This window comes from Sorghum bicolor, chromosome 5 (genome assembly GCF_000003195.3).
Source record: "Sorghum bicolor cultivar BTx623 chromosome 5, Sorghum_bicolor_NCBIv3, whole genome shotgun sequence".
NCBI lineage: Eukaryota > Viridiplantae > Streptophyta > Magnoliopsida > Poales > Poaceae > Sorghum > Sorghum bicolor.
Window position 1 is genome coordinate 959,917 of NC_012874.2, and position 20,654 is coordinate 980,570.

General features: G+C 44.4%; 1 protein-coding gene across 1 annotated transcript in view; it reads left to right on the forward strand.

The window, feature by feature from the left end:
* The window catches only part of LOC8067606, a 41,685-nt gene extending 30,425 nt beyond the window's left edge, over nucleotides 1–11,260 (forward strand). The window contains exons 23-33 of the mRNA XM_002448847.2: nucleotides 165–272; nucleotides 412–522; nucleotides 1,497–1,660; nucleotides 2,290–2,484; nucleotides 3,175–3,412; nucleotides 5,809–5,916; nucleotides 6,924–6,982; nucleotides 7,284–7,668; nucleotides 8,556–10,094; nucleotides 10,658–10,865; nucleotides 10,968–11,260. Of these exons, the coding sequence (XP_002448892.2) occupies nucleotides 165–272; nucleotides 412–522; nucleotides 1,497–1,660; nucleotides 2,290–2,484; nucleotides 3,175–3,412; nucleotides 5,809–5,916; nucleotides 6,924–6,982; nucleotides 7,284–7,668; nucleotides 8,556–10,094; nucleotides 10,658–10,865; nucleotides 10,968–11,068 (3,216 nt within the window). The 3' untranslated portion in view covers nucleotides 11,069–11,260. The remainder of the gene's footprint in view (nucleotides 1–164; nucleotides 273–411; nucleotides 523–1,496; nucleotides 1,661–2,289; nucleotides 2,485–3,174; nucleotides 3,413–5,808; nucleotides 5,917–6,923; nucleotides 6,983–7,283; nucleotides 7,669–8,555; nucleotides 10,095–10,657; nucleotides 10,866–10,967) is intronic.

Consider the following 20,654-nt stretch of genomic DNA (forward strand, 5'->3'; position numbering starts at 1 on the left):
GCTTACATTGATGGAGTGCTTCTGATGGCCATCTTGTTGGCCTGAAAAATGAGAACTTATGAAATTGGTTGCTGCCTCTCTTTTTTTTATCATTTTCTTTATTATGCCTATATCTTATCAATGTATTTATAACTGAGACGGAGGATCCTCATTTGTTTGTCAAGGATATGCAATTAGCTGCCGCTAGAGCATTCTCAGCATTGTGTTTCATTGCATATAAGGCCCAACCTCAGTTGATGGAAAATGCCAGCTTTACTGGTGATGTTTCTGAGGTTAGTACTTTATCACACGATGTTTGATCAGTCCTTCATTGTTCTTGATAACCTTTTTTTTTGAAAAAAAATCTTTCGCCGTTTTTTATGTTGATGCCACTATTCTTATGTTTCCTTCCCCTTTCACAATTGCTCTCAGATTCGGAGATTGGAATCAAGTATATCCTACATTCTTGATGAGGATGATAAAACTAATGATTGTTTGGTTGTTGCTGTATTCCACCTTTTGACATCTGCTGCTCGTTATCAGGTTTTGTTTCTTCCATAATGTTCATATTTTGAGTATGCTGTACAGAAATAGCAAGTGAGATGGTCGTTGATGTCAAAATGTTATCCCATGAGGCCAGTGGAGAAATGCTCTTTTGAATATGTTTGTGATTCAGATTTTCACATTATCAATATATAATGATCACCACTTTTGTGAATCTTTTTTTAACACATTTATTTATATAGCATGCCTGAGATACTGAGTCGCTGACTTTATATAATTTGTTGCATAGACTATCGAATAGAGTTATTCATATGCTATCTTTTGACAATTAATTCCTTAAATGTCATTATTACTGTTCTCCAAATCAGCATCTGTTATTGCAAAACAAATTGACTATTTCATAGAATTATTCATATGCTATCTTTCAACAAATAAGTCCTTAAATGTCATTGCTAATTTCTCTAAATCAGCATCTGTTGTTGCAAAACAACTTAAGTACTGCTACATGTACAACTATTTGGGTACAACTCAAGATCTAAAGTTTAAAGTCATTTTAATAGAAAGATTACAAATACAATGTATGGTTTATACAGTACATGAGTTGTAGCTAAATGATTTTATTCAAAGCATTTCCAAACAACTTATCCGCTACATGCCATCTGCTTCCAAAACATTACACTTATATGCCACTATTGACCGGTGAAGCTGTTTTGGAAGCATTGGTCATGTGTTTTGACAGTATGGCCGAGCATGAGATTTTCACCACTGATTATGTTATGACGAGCTGGTATAAACTATCCTTATTATCTTGAGACACATGTAATCAGTGATTATCTCTAGACTAATTTGAGCTCCATGTGCTGCAGACTGTTTTCTCATAACCTCCACATTCCTGAGCTTATGTTTTTTTAAAGTTTATTGTGTTACTGTGTTGCATCTGACCTGCTTCTGTTCTTCATAGACATAAAGTGATAAATAATTAACATGTGAATTACGGCATATTTCTTTTGCAGCCTGCTTTTCTTATTTCCTTGATAGAGCAGAGTATGAAGACAACTGATCATAATGCTTCCACCAATGATCATGGCAAGGGAGTTTCTGTTACTTCAAAAAGTAATACTGAACTTGCTGACCAAATCTTGGACTATATTGAAAGGTCCGTCGAGCTCATGAATAGGTAAAGGATATATTACATTTGGCGCCATATTAAAGGGATCTGATCTTAGGCGAGGAGATTTTTTCCTCGTTTCTCCTGTAGAAAACCGTTCAGGTTTCATTTAACAAAGTTTTATCAAAAAGACAAAAAAAAAAAAAAAAATCCTTAGGGGCCATTTGGATCCTTTCATTTTGGAGGATTTGGAATCTACTTAATGGACTAGGCTATTTGGCTTGAAATTTGACATTCCACAACTTTCCAAAGTTCAGACATAAGTCTATCTTAAATTCATGGGGTGTGAGATGGAAATTGATTTTATAGATTCCCATGCTATGTTTCTACTATGCAACTTATAGCACGCTCTTCGACTCACTCCCCTGTAGCAGAAGTGCATCACATAAGTATCTCCCCCATTTAGCAAACAGTAATATACAAATATATTCCGCATAATATTAGCTTAATTGATTTGTGCCTAAATTATGATTATTATAATGGAATTCAATTCCATGGTTCCAAACATGGCCTTAACTGGTTTATTCATGACTTCATGGTTGCCCCTATTTTGTCTACCTAAGAATATGTTAATATTATGCAGTTGACATGTTGAATTGAATTACAGTGTTTAATATCAGGAAATATATTCCTTGCAGATCTCCCTTGGTGTTACTAAGTATTCTCGACTTGTTGAAGGCATTATGGGAAAGTGGTATACAGTTTTTGTACATTTTAGAGAAGCTAAGAAGTTCTCTAACATTCTGGGATAACTTATCACGGTGTATTCGTGCTACACTTGATATCTGCTCTATTGACAATGTCAATGCCGTTGATGAGAAATTTTCATTAAGGTGTGGTCACAGTCACAGCTATTGAATTATTGGCCCTTCATTTCTTAAATCAATGTCTCCTTAATTTCTTTTTAAATTTGGGTTAGCTCTGCTAATCCTGCTTCCTAATGTAGCATTTAGTGTGAGGCCTGGAGTTCAGTTGTAGAATTTTAAATTAAATCTAGTTATTTAATGAACAAGGGTTACAACCTTTCGTGGTGGCTGCGAAGGGAGTCGAGGGGCGGGCACGAAGCGGAGCAGAGGCGGAGGGAGCCGAAGTCGGCGGTGGCGTGGGTGTGGGCAGCCGGCGGCAGGAATCGGGTAGGGGACGGGAGGTAGGGAAGGGTAGGGAGCAGGCGATGGGACGGCTGGTGCGGCAGTGGTCGGGGATGATGGGAGCGCTGGTGGCGCTGGTGGCAAGTGGCGCGGAGGTTTCAAGTCGCGGCACAGAGGGCGGTGGATGGCACCGGGGCGCGTGCGGTGCGGCGGCATAGAAGCTTTGTGTGGCGGATTTTTTGGTCGATCCCTTTTTTGATTCCTGTTGTATACCGTACGCGAGTGTTGTAGAGGTATGGGGCTGCCGTTGATGGAAAATCTATAGGCCAGGGAAAAGGAGCGACATGGCTGGCTGTCCGTTCAGATAGGATAGTATAGGAATGGAGGTATGATTTGCTTCCATTCACTCCCAATAGAAGTTCTTTCAATTTGCAGGTACCATTGTCAGGGTAAGATATTTGAGATCATGTCACATGAGTTATTCTTGCAAGGAAAATTGCTTGCAGAGACTTCTAATACTGTCCGAGATGATCCAAAGGGGCAAAAAGAGCATAAAAGTGGGCCTTGTCATAGCAGTGTAGTCTTGAAATGGTTTGATAATGCTATTTTGGACGATCTGATCAGTAACTTGTCAAGTAATGCATACAAAAAGGAACTTCTTCATCATGCAAAGGTAGATTTATTGTTTCTTGTCTGATTAATTGAAGATAATTGCCATCCTTTCTTTCTTTTGTTTTCCTTTTTCTTTTAATTTTAGTTTGGCCAGGGGGTTCATATCGTCTTTTTCTCCAAGTTCTCACTGGTTATTAAACATCTGACTAAAGCAGTACAAAGTGCATGCACAATGATGTACTTCTACGAGTGAATTTTGTGTTCAGGGGTTCCAGTGGCCCCATTAACAAATTCAGGATGTTGCATTCTTTCAAAAGTTCTTCCAAAAATAATGTATGTTGTGCAGATAAAGCTAAACTTGCTAAGACTCAATTTGAAATTCATCCCAATCTGTCTTTTTTCATCATGTGCTAACAGTACTATATGTGTGCTACTATGTGTTTTTTGTATGGAAATTTGAAACATCGTAACATGTTCAGTCAATACATCTTTTCTAATAAATAACAAACATCTCTTAACTTGGAACCACATAAAACAGGACCCTAACTTCTTGGAATACATCTTTTTCTTTTCTAATAAACAACAAACATCTCTTAACTTGGAACAAAATAAAACAGGACCCTCACTTCTTGGAACCAACACAGACATTCATTTAGGTGCCATTTCCATGGTGGTTGCCTTAGGTGGCCTGGGTTTAGCTCAATGCTGTATGGTCTCTGAATGCACATTGGATTGAGCAGCACAGAGTACATCCAGACTTTGATTGAAGTCCTCCCATGGATAAGTAGCTCTATGTTCCGTAGATGGATTCTATTTTTGGTTCGTACATGAGTGGCTTCTTCCATGGTTCCAAGGGTCAAAGAAATGAAAATGGGGAGAAGTGAACTACCAAACAACCTGTTTTTGATTGCGTGGCTTTGCTAGGCTCGCCTGGCTATCCTGCCCTGCTCTAGCAAAGAAACCATGTATGCCCTGAATTTCAATCACACATCTTCTCTGGAAGAACAATTTTGTTCCTTTATGTTGATGACATGCTCATCACTGGCGATGATCCTATGCACATATCCTTTGTAAAAAAGTGTCTTAGTGAAAAGTTCATGATGTCTGATCTAGCATCGCTCCGATACTTCTTAGGGTTTGAGGTGATCTCTAGCCCTGATGGCTACTTCCTATCCCAGCAGAAGTACATTCAAGATATCCGTGATTGTGATGGGCTCACAGATCATCTGATTGCTGAGACTCCTATGGAGCTCAACCTTTAGCTTTGTGCTACTGATGGTGATCCTCGCCAGGATCCAAACCTCTATCACCATATTATTGGGAACCTTGTTTACCTTGGTATCACTCGTCCTGACATTTCTCATGCTGTTCACATTCTCAGTCAGTTTGTGACTTTATGTGTTCTACTCAGCTTCACTATAGTCACCATCTTCGTGTTCTTCACTATCTGCGGGGAACCATCTCGTGTCGTCTTTTGTTTCCACGCTCTAGCACACTACAGCTCCATGCATGTTCTGATGCAGCCTGGGCCAGTGATCTGTCTGATTGTCAATCTCTTTCTGCCTATTGTGTTTTCCTTGGCTCCTCTCTCATTTACTGGAAGACAAAGAAACAAACTGCTGTATCCCGCTCGAGCGCCGAGGCTGAGTTGAGAGCTATGGCATCAGTGACAGCTAAGATAACTTGGTTGAGGTGGCTTTTAGTTGATCTTGGTGTTTCTGATCCAGGACCTACTCCCTTCTTGTCGGACATTAGCAGCAGCAATGCAGCCTAGGAGGGCCGGGGGGTGGGGTGTAATTAGCCCATAGTATAGGGGCTTCTTTATATGTCACTGGGGCCCTTGGAATAGATGAGATGCATTATTGTAACATTGATCACTGACATCTTGCAAAACCATTGCCATGTCAGCCAAAATAATGGCCGTTTAGCTGCTGAGGTGCTCTGATATTGATTGTTGAGGATTGTCTTCCACAATATTTAGGTTTAGAAAACAAACTGCAGCAAGAGTTGAGGGTTGGCAAATTGCCTTTTTTCTCCGTTTTTTTTTGTTTTTTGTTTTTTGTACTTGTGGTTACTAATCATGCTAACTAGGAGGATTCCCCGCGCGTTGCCGTGGGTATGAAGAAGAAATATAAATATGATCTTCCTGTAGTCTATCAAGTCATCTATATATAGTTTTAGTAGTCAATTTCTAAAGAGCAAGAGAGAAGGTCATGTTAGAGAATAATTGCTAGCAGTATGCATGTATGGTTAAGTGTAGGTAGTTGTATCCACTATTGAAACCATTTGTGAGTAGACACTTAATTGCATGCGGCAGCACCGCAGCAGTAGAAGTGGATGACATGGCGCAAGGAGATGCAAGAGAATTGACTTAGTGGGGTTTGTCTTTATAGGATATATAGATAAGAATGGTAAGGTACTTCGAAATGCTTATTGCTATTATCTTCGTTTCAACAGGTAGCTGCCTGCCTATGTATCATCCATTTAATAACAAAGTTGTCAACTGGTGATTCTGGGAGCTTGTCTTTCTCATTCATGAAGAAAATTCAGATCATATCAACAAAAGTAAGGCATCTATGAGACTTTGATGTTGGTTCTTTAGCATCATGTGTACAGTCTTGCTTCTGTTTGTTTTGTAGAAAAGTACTTCACCTCCAATGTTTTTTAATGTCAGTTGTATGGAAAAATTAGACTAGGACATGAGAAAAAAAATAACCACAAAGTATAAAACAGGGGGTTAGGCCCTTACTGGAGAATATAATTTATATTGGGATGCCCAATAGTATATAGCACAACACATCACCAAAGTTGTCCCTTTCAAGTTCTGGTAGGTTAGAGATGAAAACTCGATAAGGGTGGTACAAACCAAAAGAAGACAGTAATATTGTAAACTAACAAATAATTGTATTAGGCGGACGTTGAGGCATCGAGCTTGGAGACCTGCCTAAGGGTCTAGTTGAGCATGCTGGAGTGTGAGTGAGACCGAAGGAAGGCCGCAAGGTCGGACGCCAATGCGGCGGCATCCACCATGGTGGCCAGTCTGAATGCAAGACGTGTGAGGTGGCTGTGCCATGCCGCCACGGCTGGGTGGCAGATTAGGTAGCACCCTGCTGCAGTGCCTCCCTAGAGGAGCCAGTGGTGGGCGAAGGCAGGGGCGTGTGGTACATGACGGTGGTCAGAGGTGGGGGAGGTGCCGATGGGGAACTCGTGGTAGGGCCATCACAGTGGTTTATTTTTCATTTTATTTCATTTTCTTTCTTTCTTTCTTTCTTTCTTTCTTTCTTTCTTTCTTTCTTTCTTTCTTTCTTTCTTTCTTTCGGCAGAGAGCTTCCCTGATGCCATGACATGTGCACGAGCTCAGACCTCTTTAATCCACAATATCCACTCGACCCCAACACATCTAGCTCATGTATTCATGGGTGGGTCAAAAATCTATCCTAACCCATCTAAACCCACCCATGCACAGGCTAAATAAAGATGCTTATGGCAAGATACTTTTATTAAATTAGGTGACTGGATATACTTAACTGGTTATATTACTTTTTTCAGCTACTTACAGATTGTTTATGCAGTTGTCACAGCACCATGCATTCTTAGCTCTCCTGTCGCAGTATTCCCGTAATGGATATAGGTAACCTTCTTATTTTTGTGGAATCTATGATTGTTTGTGACTACTTTTTTGTTTGAATCTGCATTAGGCATCTCTTTATTGCTCAAACAAGTATTCCATTTCTGATTCTATAGACATTTGTTTCTGAGTTCGGACTATTGTCAGTTCTCCTTATCTTATCTATGATTTGTGTTAACCTTGATAGAGTAGAATTGACTTGTATGGTACTCCTTTCTGAATCTGTTATTGTTTTGGAGAAAGTGAGATTCATGAAGTGGTAATCAAGAACCTACTGATTTTATTCTCTCCCTTGAATGTGCAGTGGTGAACAAGAACTTAATAATTTGGTTATCAATGATCTTTATTATCATATATGTGGAGAACTCGAAGGTCGGCAGATTAGCTCTGGCCCTTTCCAGGAGTTGCTCAGTTTTCTTCTGGAGTTTAAACTTTTTGAACACAATCCCTTGGAGCAACTACAAAATACATACCTGATGCCAAATGAAAAATTTGTATTTGATGTGGAGCACATACATGACGAGCTTGGAGTTGATCTCTGGACTGATTCAGACCGGAAGAGGTCTAAAGAAGTAGCTAAAAAAATGCTGGATATTATGCGTAAAGCAAATTTAATGAAGTGTTATGCTGATGCAAAGCTTTCTGCATTGAGGTCCTTCTTGACATTTTTATCTGTCTACACAGGAGCGGTAATTTCATTTACCAATTAAGAATTGAGATACTTTCTCTTAGATTATATTGCTGCACCATACTGTTTCTGTTACAAACCATAGTTCCCCCTTCGAGCGGAGACTAGACTATAGGGAGACTTGGACTAGTTCTTCATTGGTTGCTTCCAAATGACTGCCATGCCTCTTTATATAGACCTGGCTCCTCACAAATCGTAATAACTTCATCTCCTAACAATCTTATCTGATCCTAACTAATTTGCTAGTTAGATTGTGCCTAGACATCTGCTGCTGTTGCAGCATGATGGCACCAACCGATCAGCAGCAGAAGCCATGGAAAATGACCCCTGTCTATCCTGATACCAGATGTTATGAACCATAGTTCATTTAGGGGTGAACACCACCAAGAAGATAGCTGGGCGAATTCAGCCTTTGTGGTAGGCTGGACTGTATGGAGAGTTGGACCAATTCTTCTTCATTGCTTGCCTCGAATGAGTCCAGTGCGCCCATTCCTTTCTTTATATAGTGTTGGCTCCTAACAAATTCTACAACTTTATCTTCTAACAACCTTATATATTCCTAATTTTAAATTAAGGCCTAATCTCTCTAAGTAACAATGGGCACCCAGTCTGCCATGCCCCATAACGGTTTCTCACTTTCCCCTTTGATATTCTTAAGGTCCCAAAAACATCCTTTTTATTTCATGTGTTCATAAACCTGTCAGTCCCATAAGCATGTCCTACCGTGTTGTTAGGCCTGTTACTTAAGTGTGTGTGTGGGGGGGGTGGGGGGGTCAGGGATGATGTGCATTCACTGGTGACTGGTTACCTACCCATGTTGAGTTGAGCTGTGAAAGTTGCAATTTACTTGTTATTTTTGTTTGGCAGCTAATCTTAGAACATCTACAGGTTTCTAACAAAAACTTGGACTTACCTGGTGGAGGCATATCAGTAGCGGCCACACAATCAGCAATTAGATGTGCATGTAAATCATTCGAGTCAGCTGTTGATTCACTGCTTCCTCAAGCTGACACAAATGAGGTTTTGTTTCCTCTCTTGTCCGGACAAGTGGAATTATTGCTAACTCTTGCCCGAATATTATTTCATCAAGAAAAGAAGAACAAGAAATCAAGCCATCTCTGCCCAGATATTGTACTTCTAATGAAAACTTCAGTTGCCAGCACTTCTTTTTTTGTTGATCTCATGCCATCTGCTCATGCTCTTAAGAAACCAGTGAAGGCACTTCTTGTTCTGCTTTTGTCGTCATATGAGTTCATGTACAGCAAGGTTCACATAAAAGACCTACCAAATGATGTTAACATGTTTGGCGAATTAGCCCTTTTAAGTGTGAGCTTGCTACCTATACTGTGCAAATTGGCACAGAATAGGGAATGCTCTGATCTTGCTGTTGCATCAATGGATCTAATATTGAAGGGATTTATACCTTCTAATGTATGGGTGCCTATTCTGCAAAAGCATTTTCATCTCCAGGCTATACTGCATAAATGCCAGAATGGTGATTTATTATCTACTCAAGTTATACTTAATTTCCTCTTGACCTTGGGGCGAACAAAGGATGGTGCTAAAGTTCTTCAGTCTGCCAATATTTTTGCATTCTTGAAGGTACTTTTGAGTCAGTTGTCTCTGGATGACTCCTGTTTGAGAAATTCCTTGAGCACCCAAGTGAAGGATGTGAACCTATGGGGCTTGGGTCTCGGTATTGTTGCGTCCCTGAACCATTGTTTGGATGATGACATTTCTCATAACAATGTCGCAAACAGTACTATCAGCTTCCTTTCAGGACAGGTGCCTTTGATGTCATCATATCTGTCTGCACAGAGTGCTGCTACTCATCAGAGCAAGAAACGGGCATTGTTGCAGAAGTCACAGACATCACTTTCAGCCCTTAGTCTTACTGAGAATATTCTCATACTTCTATGTATCTTGGCGAAATATCATTTTCCACGGGACACTGGAAAGAAGGAAGTAGATTCAGAACTAAGAGAGATTATTATCCACCTGCTAGCATTTATAAGCAAAGGAAGTGTAAAGACTGGTGATGCCTCTAACTGGAACTCATCGTTTTTCTGCCCTGCTGTTATCAAAGAGGAAGTAGCGCTCAATGAGAAACCACCACTCATTTGTAGCAAGTATGGATGGTTCAAATTTGCTGCAAGTTGTACTTTGTCAACTGCAGCTGTTTCAGTTTCTCCCAGTGCAGCTTTATTGGTGGTGAGAAGTGACAAGAGTTCAGGAGATTCTGATTCTATAAGGCAAACTCGTTATACTGAGATATTAGCTGTTCAGATTTACAGGATTGCTTTTCTTATTATGAAGTTCCTCTGTAGTCAAGCAAAAGAAGCAGTAAAAAGGGCAGAAGAACTGGAGTTTCTTGACCTTGCCCATTTTCCTGAGCTTCCCATGCCAGATATTCTTCATGGTTTACAGGTGGCAACTGCTGTTCCTCTTGTTGCTTTCTACAAGTGCTACTTTGTGCTTATATATACATATATATTTTCTCTTGGACGCTTTTAGTTGTTTCAAATGTGTAGTTGTAGTTTTGAAGTGAAGGAAATGCTAAACCAGTTTAGTTTTGTAATACATGGATTTTACACTATAATAGGTAATCAGTTAATTCTTATAAGGTATTGTTTTTGCTTTTTTTCATTTCTGACTTCTCTGAGTGCAGATTTCACTGAATGTTCCTAACTGCTAGTGGTTATAAGTAGGTGTCCCAAACATGATGTCTAGCCCTACAAAGGAGTCATAGTGCAGTGTGCAGAGTTTTGACTTCATTCTTACTTGAAACTGTTTATTGTAGACTATTGACTTGAAACTTGTTCTAGTTTAGGATTATTGACTTGAAACTTGAAAACTGGTTTATCTGTACTCTACAGTTCTACTCTGTTTAAGTTTAAGGTCCACTTCATTAGGATCTTGTTGAAATCTGCCATCTTCTCATGAATGAGACATTAAATTTCTATTTATCCATCTTTGATCTCTCTTTTCAGGATCAAGTGGTTTGTATTGTCACCGAAGTATTTGAGGCAAATGGGTCAAGCACTCTAAATCCCGAGACAGAGAAGGTATGCCAGCTCCTATTGGTGACACTTGAAACGTCACTTTACATGGAACTATGTGTATCCCAATCATGTGGCATCAGGCCAGTACTTGGTCGTCTTGAAGATTTCTGCAAAGGAATGAAGGCTCTGCTTCAAGGTACTCTTCGTAATTGGAATTAGTACTTTGAAATTTTGTAATGTTTTTTCAGGTTGCATTTGTACTTACTTTCCCCCTCTTTTTTTTATAATATTTTTGCAGCTATAGAGAAGCACTCCCGCTTTAAACCATTTGTCAGGTCGCTAACTGAAATCACTACACTTCTGTACCCCGGGCTTTTGCATAGTAACCTTCTCATGTGACTCTTGTAAATTGTCTCTTTGTTAAAGAAATGTGTTGTGGACTTTACATACTCAGTCGACGTCGTAACGTGCAGAATCTGTGTTACACGAAACCAGACCTCGTCCCTACGGCATATGCATGTTTTGTAAGGGCTCTCCAGCTGCAACTCTATTCACTTGGCCTAGTTTTTGGCCTGGCCCGCGGCATGCAAATTTCCTTCTCTCTCTCTCTCTCTCTTAGCTCCTGGTCCTGGGAAACGAGATGAAGGTCAGTTTCCTGGCGGCCAGGCTTGCTCAAGCTTGTGAGCGGCTCGCATGAGCGGAGGATTGCAACGTGGGCGATCTGGGCGAGTTCCCTGGTGACGACGCGGTGGCCGCCGCGGCCGACGGTCCATCGGCCGCGTGCATGCCGCGCTCCCAACGACGCTGTCGCACGTCGTGTTCGGCAACGACACGTCACAAAAAAGTGCCACAAAAGCGACAATTGGGCTCTGTTGGGCCTTCTCGTACGTTTCTTCTCGTCCATGGGCCATCAAGTCCCACAACGCCCGTATGAGTTTCTTTGCATCCTGATCGCCCCAGCAATGATGATACGAGTATTTGTAATCTAGTCCTATTTTAGTTTTGTACCGTACCGCCAAAGGAGACGAGTTGCAACGCAACGGAGGCAATAAAACTACCCGGGGACAACCAATGCAACTCATACCTTTCTCGGCCTTTCGGCTAAGGTTAAGTATAGTATCTGTTCTTATCAGTTTGATATCTGATATTGTGAGGCACCGCCTCACAATGATATATTGAACTAATTTTTTGTGGGGGTAGGAATCACTATAGTGGCTTAGCCACTTGGGTTCCTTGGGCGTTGCTCAAGCATTGCACTATAGCTTGGGCTAGGCGCACCCCAACCAAATCAATTCTTACCAATTTTGTGTGTGTTATTTTGGCTATGTTTCCAATTCAGTATAGTGCACGTCTGATTTGAGACTCGGTGTCAAGAAATATAAACCATGTTTTCATATTTAAAAGTCAAAGTTTGATACCTTTATAGTCACCCATTAATCTAATCATATATGAGAGAGTATATCACAAGTTGGATTTATATTTATAAAAGCTTTCTAATTATCAAAGTTTTGCTTTCATAAATTATACAAGAGGAGAAAATAACAGTTAAAGTGCGACATTGATGACTCCATCAAGAGTTATGTTTTGAAAATGCCATAGCGTTTTCTTAGCGTGTGCGTTTGGTAGCGTCATAGTGGAGCATCTAAATACATGGTCTACGGAAAGCCCACTAACGCCCGTGTGAATTACCGTTCCAAGGCCGTTAAAAAAAAATCAGGCCCATTAACGCTTTATGTTTTTTTATATATGTCATCATTACTAGTTTTAAAATATTTATATTTAGGCCTTCTACGGCATGCGTGAATTTCACATGAGTCGTATAGTAGTTTTACCCCAAAAGAAAGAAATAAAGTTCATTTTCACATAAAAACAGGAGAAAAATTCAAACATTCCAAAGAGAGTCTCTAAACTTCCATGTGACATGCATATTTATCATGAACAAACTTTAACATCTCATACTTTTTTTGAAGCAAAAAATATCATACTCGGGACATACATATTGTATAACGGTGATATACAATTAATAATACGAGAAAATGGTGGCTAAAGTTAAAACTCGAAAACCAAGACATGTTTATCGTGTCAAATAGTGTGAACATGACCAAAGGGATTACTCTGGACTTTCACTAAAGTTAGGTTTGCCAAACGACATGTGTCCATAGCACATAGCCCATGGGCCATAGCCATATATGTATTTATATTATAGCAAAATTGATGAACCAAAAGAATCAAAATAACAATACACACATATGATCGTCTCACTCCCATGTGCTCCTCTCACTCCCACGAGGCTGCTCTAGCTAGCTCCATGATCGTCTGTTTGCTCAGAACTTCTCTCCAAGGCTGCCAAACTAGGGAGAAAGAATTTTAAAATCTAGTGATGTGGAGGGATAGACCTCCATACCCTTATGACTATACTTAGGCTGAGAGATTTAGCCCATTAGAAGATGATTCGTAGCTTGGTCCATCTACTCGGAGTTTCGTGTAAGGAAGCTAGGCGTGAAGATCAAGCAAGATCCTAGTCAGTTAGAATAGAAATTGATATCGAACTATCTATGGCAATTGTAACCGACTAGGATTAGTTTCCAGATTTATAACCTTGTCCCCCGGACTATATAAGGTGGGGCAAGTGAACCCCCCCCTAAGATCATCTCAACACAACTCATATCAATACAATCAGACACAGTACGTAGGTATTACGCCCTCACGGTGGTCGAACCTGGAGAAAATTCTTGTTTGTGTCTTGCGTCACCATCTAGTTCGTAACTTGCGCACCTGTTTACCGACAATCTACTACCTTGGGCATACTCCTAGGTAAACTGTTGACCATCTTTCATTCCCAACCACGCTCGGGGACTTATTGACTAGTCTCTATGCTCTGATCGAGGACTGTGCCGACCACTTAGCATGTTTATGTTCTCAACCACACTCGGGGACTCGTCGACTAGTCCTTGCGTCGTGCTCGGGGACTGTGCCGACCACCGAGTACGTTTACATTCCCAACCGTACTCGGAGACTCGTCAATCACTCTCTACGTTGTGCTCGGGACTTGCTTCGCTCACTGAACTTCTCAGTTACATATGAATTAGACTCATATACAACTGAGGAGCAATTATAATTTTTAGACCTTGCTACAAGGCTCATACTTCGCCTTCCAGCAAGCTCAGGCACTATATTGATACGATGCACCTGGTGATGCATCTCAGTATTAGAATTTCTACACTGATTTTTCATTTTAGACCCTGACATCACGTGTCTATGTCACCTACTATCAGGCTCGGGGACTAAGTGGACACACTTTACCTTACGGTGCATGCTTATTTTTGAAAGTTTGCACTTTTCAGAAAAGCAAAGTGGGCACACTTCACCAGAAAAAAATCTTTTTTCTCAAGAGCACCATGCATTATTCGGACAACCTGCTTTCTCGACGACAATGGTGGTCGACTATCGTCTATGTTGGTCGAAGAAGCTCAAGACGGCGTGTTACATCACAATACATAGTGCTCGGGGACTAGCTGTGGGGGGATAAACCTCTATACCCTTACGACTATGCTTGTGCCGAGAGGTTTGGTCCATTACAAGATGATTCGTAGCTTGATCCATCTACTCGGAGTTCTGTGTAAGGAAGCCAGGCGTGGAGATCAGATAAAATTTTAGTCAGTTAAAATAGAAATTGATATCAGACTATATATGATAATTGTAACCGACTAGGATTAGTTTCTAGATTGGTAACCTTATCACCCGAACTATATAAGGTGGGGCAAGGGACCCCCTCAGATCATCTCAACACAACTCATATCAATACAATCAGACGTAGGACATAGGTATTACGCCCTCACAGCGGCCAAACCTGCATAAAATTCTTATCTGTGTCTTATGTCACCATCTAATTCGTAGCTTGTGCACCTGTCTGCCGACAATCTACTGCCTTGGACATACCTCTAGGTAGACTGTTGTTGGGTACCATCAAAAGGGATACCCAAATCAGAGCAATAAAAAACGCAAAGGACAAAGCAAATTAACCACAATCACTAGGGCACGGGCCCCAGCTCATCTGACTCCTAGGCCTCAGGACCAAACCACGACTCGCCCGACCCCTCAGGGCCTCGGACGCAAGTTCCGTCTCGCCCGACCCCTCAGGGCCTCGGACGCAAACACCGTCTCGCTCGATCCCCTCGGCCTCGGGCGTAAATTCCGCCTCGCCCGACCCCTTCAGGGCTCGGGCGCCGGACGCCGCTCCACCGGATCAGCAAGACTTTCAACGCACGGCGCCCGTACCCACGACGTGACAGGCGCGGTGACTCCCATACCACAGCAGGGCAGGGTGGCGACTATTCCAACCACCCTGGCCACTGTGGCCTTACCTTTTCCACTATGCAACCTTACCTCTTTCACTGTGGAGTACAGCGTCACAGTAAAAGAGGAATGGAGAAGGATAATCAGCGTCACTGTTAGCTGTCTTCTCCCACTATTGACAGGATGATCAGCAGTACCACCGATCCGACCCCCATGACTCCTACAGGGCTCGGTAACCCTCCATAGAAGCAGCCATGCTGCCAGCCATCCCTCAAGGATGAGATGGGCAAGCTTCTACAGGGTCAGGACTGTGGCTTCACCGCTCACCAGAGGAAAATCACCCATCACGCATATAAATACCTGCCTTCCCTTGAAGCTATAAAAGGGGAGCCAGGGCTCACAACCGGGACAGGTTCACGAAGTTCACCCATATACACAACACACGACCACCGTGCTCATTCACAGAGCAGCGACCAGCACTCTGTCCACCACAAAGTCGAGACCTGGGACTTAGCCCTCTATTGCAACCTGCTTGTACCCCCCTACTACAAGCACCTTTGGGTGCAAGGCTATACAGACCCCCGATCTCACTGGACGTAGGGCATTCCAGGCCCGAACCAGTATAAACCCTCCGTGTCTCACTTGCATCACCATCCAGGCTTGGGTAGTCACGCAAACTTATACTCGTTTGTGTCTAGACCACGAGTCTAGACGCCGACAGTTGGCGCACCAGGTAGGGGCCTTCTGCGTGACATTCACCTATCCCTACTGGGAAGGCTTGGATGGCAGACGGATTTCACCTACTCCGCCGCGGCACCATCATGATGTTCGGGAGTTTGGAGTTCATGTCCCTCGGCTCCGGCTATGACATGGTCCTCCTCCCGCCACGTGGTGATGTCGAGCCTCGCCCCGAGCCGATCCCACCACAGTCAGCGCGTGGGAGCCGCTCGAGACACCGTGCGGGGGGCACCCGGCGGGGGCGTCAGAGATCCAGGATCTCTGACCCTACCACTGAGGCCACGGTCCGTCCGGCCCTCCCCCCGCATATTCCTCACCAGATCGCCCGTTCCTCCGGCCCGACAGGCGCCAGAGGAAGGGCTCGCGGGGCATCAAGCTCCGCTCCCTGGACCAATAGGGGATCATCGCGACCTCCTGTCCCGCCCCGGTGGAAGGGGAAGGCACGGCCCGCGCCCGTCCCTCAGGAGGGGGACAAAGGGGCCTCAACATCCCGTCCTCCTCCACCTATGGATGGAGGAGATACAGCGGCACCTCCCGAGTTCCCTTTCGGGCTCAGGAACGCAGCCGCCACCTACGCCTCTTCCGTGAGCACTTTGTTAAGTGCGTACGCGGATCTTCCAGGGCACCACTTAAGATCTACCCTGGACCTCATCTCCACACCGCCCGTTTCGTCGTACCCAGAGGATCCCACCTCAGGCGATGACGAGTGGACCGGCGCTGACTTTTCCGGGTGTGGCGATCCGGAGACCTTCATGCGCTTCTTGGAGGCCAGCAACTACTGTCTCGGCTACTCCGACTCCGACGACGAGAGCTATGACCCGTCACGAGAATGCTTCAACCTGGAAGTCGGAGGGACGCCGCATAACGCCCAGGGGGGCGCAGGACCCTCTAGGCAGGAGAATGCAACCCCACCTCCCAACCCTACTCCCGAGACCGATCCTGGAGCCCGTAGGGTAGCATCAGCCCCCGTTGGAGGACACCGCCCTGACCTCGAGCAGCTCAATGAGCTGGAGGCCAGGCTCGAAGAAGAACGCGCACGCCTCCGCCAACTCCGCGAGGCCCTGGTCCGAGACCCATCCGGCCGCAGAGACGGGGGTGAGGCTAGACGCCGCGCCCGAGACGTCAACCGCCGTATCGTCGAGGACGCAGGAGGTGACACCCCGATCTTCAGCACGGCCACCCAGAATGTAATGGCCGCTGCACTCCTCCTCAGGGCGATGCCCGAGCCGTCGACTTCTGAAGGAAGGAGAGTGCGCCAGGGACTACGTGGTCTCCTGGAGCAGGCCGTGGTGCAAAACGCGGAGAGTTCTGCGTCACAATCCCACGGCACGAGACGTCAAGAGGACCGACCCCCTCCTAACAAGGCACCGACTGTGCAGGGTCCGCCGCCTCCCGACCGGCAAGGGGGCAACAGGGCCCCATCTGTCCACGAGCGCGTCGGGGCTGACGCGGACGTTCGGGCCACTCTCGAGGCCAGACGGCGTGACAGGGACGAGGCTGAGTCTCGACGCTATCGACCACGCCGAGGCGGAAGATATGACCCAGACCACGACCGTAGCACGTCGCCGGAGCCACCAGGCCCCCGCGTCTTCAGCGAGGTCATACGCAGGGCCAAGTTCCTGGCGCGATTCCGACAGCCCGCCAACCTCACCAAGTACTCAGGGGAGACAAACCCCGAGCTCTGGCTGGCGGATTACCGCCTAGCATGTCAGCTTGGCGGAGCGGACGATGACCTACTCATCATCCGCAACCTCCCACTGCATCTGGCCGATACAGCTAGAGCATGGCTCGAGCACCTTCCTGACCGCATGATCCACGACTGGGCCGACCTCGTCAAGATCTTCGTCGGGAATTTCCAGGGCACTTACGTGCGCCCTGGGAACTCCTGGGACCTCAGGAGTTGCCGGCAGAAGCCCGATGAGTCCCTCCGAGACTTCATCAAGCGATTCTCCAAGCAGTGCACCGAGCTCACCAACATCACGGACTCCGACGTCATCGGAGCCTTCATTTCCGGCACCACCTGCAAGGAGCTCGTACACGAGCTCGGACGCAAGACCCCCACGAGCACTAGCCAGCTGCTCGACATCGCCACCAACTTTGCCTCGGGCGAAGAGGCAGTTGGCGCCATTTTCTCCGACGGCGCAGCCAAGGGGAAACAGAAGGCCGAGGCCACCGAGGCCTCGGGCTCACTCGACCCCAAGAAAAAAAAGAAGGGTCGCAAGGGGAAGCAGGGTCAGTCGGACGACAACTTAGTCACCGCGGCAGATCGCAAGAACCCCAAGCGGGCTCCTGCTGGCCCCGGTCTCTTCGACGAAATGTTGAAGAAGCCGTGCCCTTATCACAGGGGACCAACCAAGCACACCCTTGAGGAGTGCACTGTCCTCCGTCGGTACTATACCGACATCATCACCAAGGAGGGCGCTGAAGAGCCCCCTAAGGACGATGACCCTCAGGGGGAAGGCTTCCCCAAGATCAAGAACTGCCTCTTGATCTTTGGGGGACGTGCGGCTCGCCTCACTGCGAGTCAGAGGAAGCGCGAACTCCGAGAAGTTTGCGCAGTAAAAAAAGGGATACCCAAATCAGAGCAATAAAAAACGCAAAGGACAAAGCAAATTAACCACAATCACCAGGGCACGGGCCCCAGCTCATCTGACTCCTAGGCCTCAGGACCAAACCACGACTCGCCCGACCCCTCAGGGCCTCGGACGCAAGTTCCGTCTCGCCCGACCCCTCAGGGCCTCGGACGCAGACACCGCCTCGCCCGATCCCCTCGGCCTCGGGCGTAAATTCCGCCTCGCCCGACCCCTTTAGGGCTCGGGCGCCGGACGCCGCTCCACCGGATCAGCAAGACTTTCAACGCACGGCGCCCGTACCCACGACGTGACAGGCGCGGTGACTCCCATACCACAGCAGGGCAGGGTGGCGACTATTCCAACCACCCTGGCCACTGTGGCCTTACCTTTTCCACTATGCAACCTTACCTCTTTCACTGTGGAGTACAGCCTCACAGTAAAAGAGGAATGGGGAAGGATAATCAGCGTCACTGTTAGCTGTCTTCTCCCACTATTGACAGGATGATCAGCAATACCCCCGATCCGACCCCCATGACTCCTACAGGGCTCGGTAACTCTCCACAGAAGCAGCAATGCTGCCAGCCATCCCTCAAGGATGAGATGGGCAAGCTTCTACAGGGTCAGGACTGTGGCTTCACCGCTCACCAGAGGAAAATCACCCATCACGCATATAAATACCTGCCTTCCCTTGAAGCTATAAAAGGGGAGCCAGGGCTCACAACCGGGACAGGTTCACGAAGTTCACCCATATACACAACACACGACCACCGTGCTCATTCACAGAGCAGCGACCAGCACTCTGTCCACCACAAAGTCGAGACCTGGGACTTAGCCCTCTCTCGCAACCTGCTTGTACCCCCCCTACTACAAGCACCTTTGGGTGCAAGGCTATACAGACCCCCGATCTCACTGGACGTAGGGCATTCCAGGCCCGAACCAGTATAAACCCTCCGTGTTTCACTTGCATCACCATCCAAGCTTGGGTAGTCACGCAAACTTATACTCGTTTGTGTCTAGACCACGAGTCTAGACGCCGACAACTGTCGACCATCTTTCATCGACAAGTGAGAATTATAAAAAAATTAAAATTGCTTCGGACGTTGCTAGAAAATATAGCCGTCTCTATTTTTCTTCTAGAGATGGCTAGGAACTTACACCTCTTAAAATCAATCTTTGAGGCTGCTAGAGTTTTATTTGTCTCTAGAAATAGATTTTTAGAGACGGTTCATTATCCACCTCTCCATAATTGTCTACATTTGTAAAAACATGTGTATAAAGGGGGGTGATGCGCTTGTCTCTGCAAACCCTTTTAAACCGTTTGTATAGTGATTCTGTTCGATAAAACTATAAACTTGATCAACTCCAATCCAATAAAAAAATTACATTTTGGTCCAAGACAACCGAGCTATGTTAGTCCAAATCGACGGTTCTTATTGAAGAGATTGTATTTGAATGCCGAGCTAAGTTCCCAAACAACATTGTTATTTAAGCTACAAATATGTACCTTAATCCATGCTCCATGGAATTTTTTACCTGTATGATCCTAGAAAAAATGTCTCTTCCTTCTATAGTCTCTTTTTTTCAAACTTACCTATATAGCCTCAAAACGAAATTTTCTTCCTTCTATGGCCTTCCGTCCGTTTTGACACTTGAGGATGTTAAGTCAAAGGTAAAATAATTATTTTATCCTTGACAGAAAAAATAAAATACTGAGTTTTATTTGTACATTTCGAGTAATATTATTTTACAAAGCACAATAATTTATTTTTCAAAGAAAAATAATATATATATGTTTAAATTTTCTTCCAAAGCAAAATAATTTATTTTTCAAAGCAAAAAAAATATATTTTTGTATTTTATCTTTTTCTGCCAGAGGTAAAGTGGTTATTTTACCCTTGACTTAATACTATCAAGTGCCAAAAATAGACGGAAGAGGAAGAAATTTTTTATTTTGAGGCCATACAGCTAAGGTCTTGTTTAGTTCTCACCCAAAAACTTTCGTCCCATCACATTTAATATTTAGACACATATATAGAGCATTAAATACAGATTAAAAATAACTAATTGCATAGTTTATATATATTTTGCAAGATGAATCTTTTAAGGATAATTGGTCCATGATTAGATACTAATTGTTATAGTTACAAATATGCTACAGTATCCAAAAACTTTTCTTTTCGTAAACTAAACAAGACCTAAGTTTAGAAAAAAAAAGTCATAGAAGAAAAAGACATTTTTTTAGGGCCAAGTAAAAAGCTCTAATCCATGTTGGCACCGCTGGGAAATGGAAAGTCAAACTTTAAGTCGCTGCCTCAATCCTCTTTGATAGGTGAACCATGGCCCTAGGCATCCGTTAACCAGGATAGCAGTTCTGGATG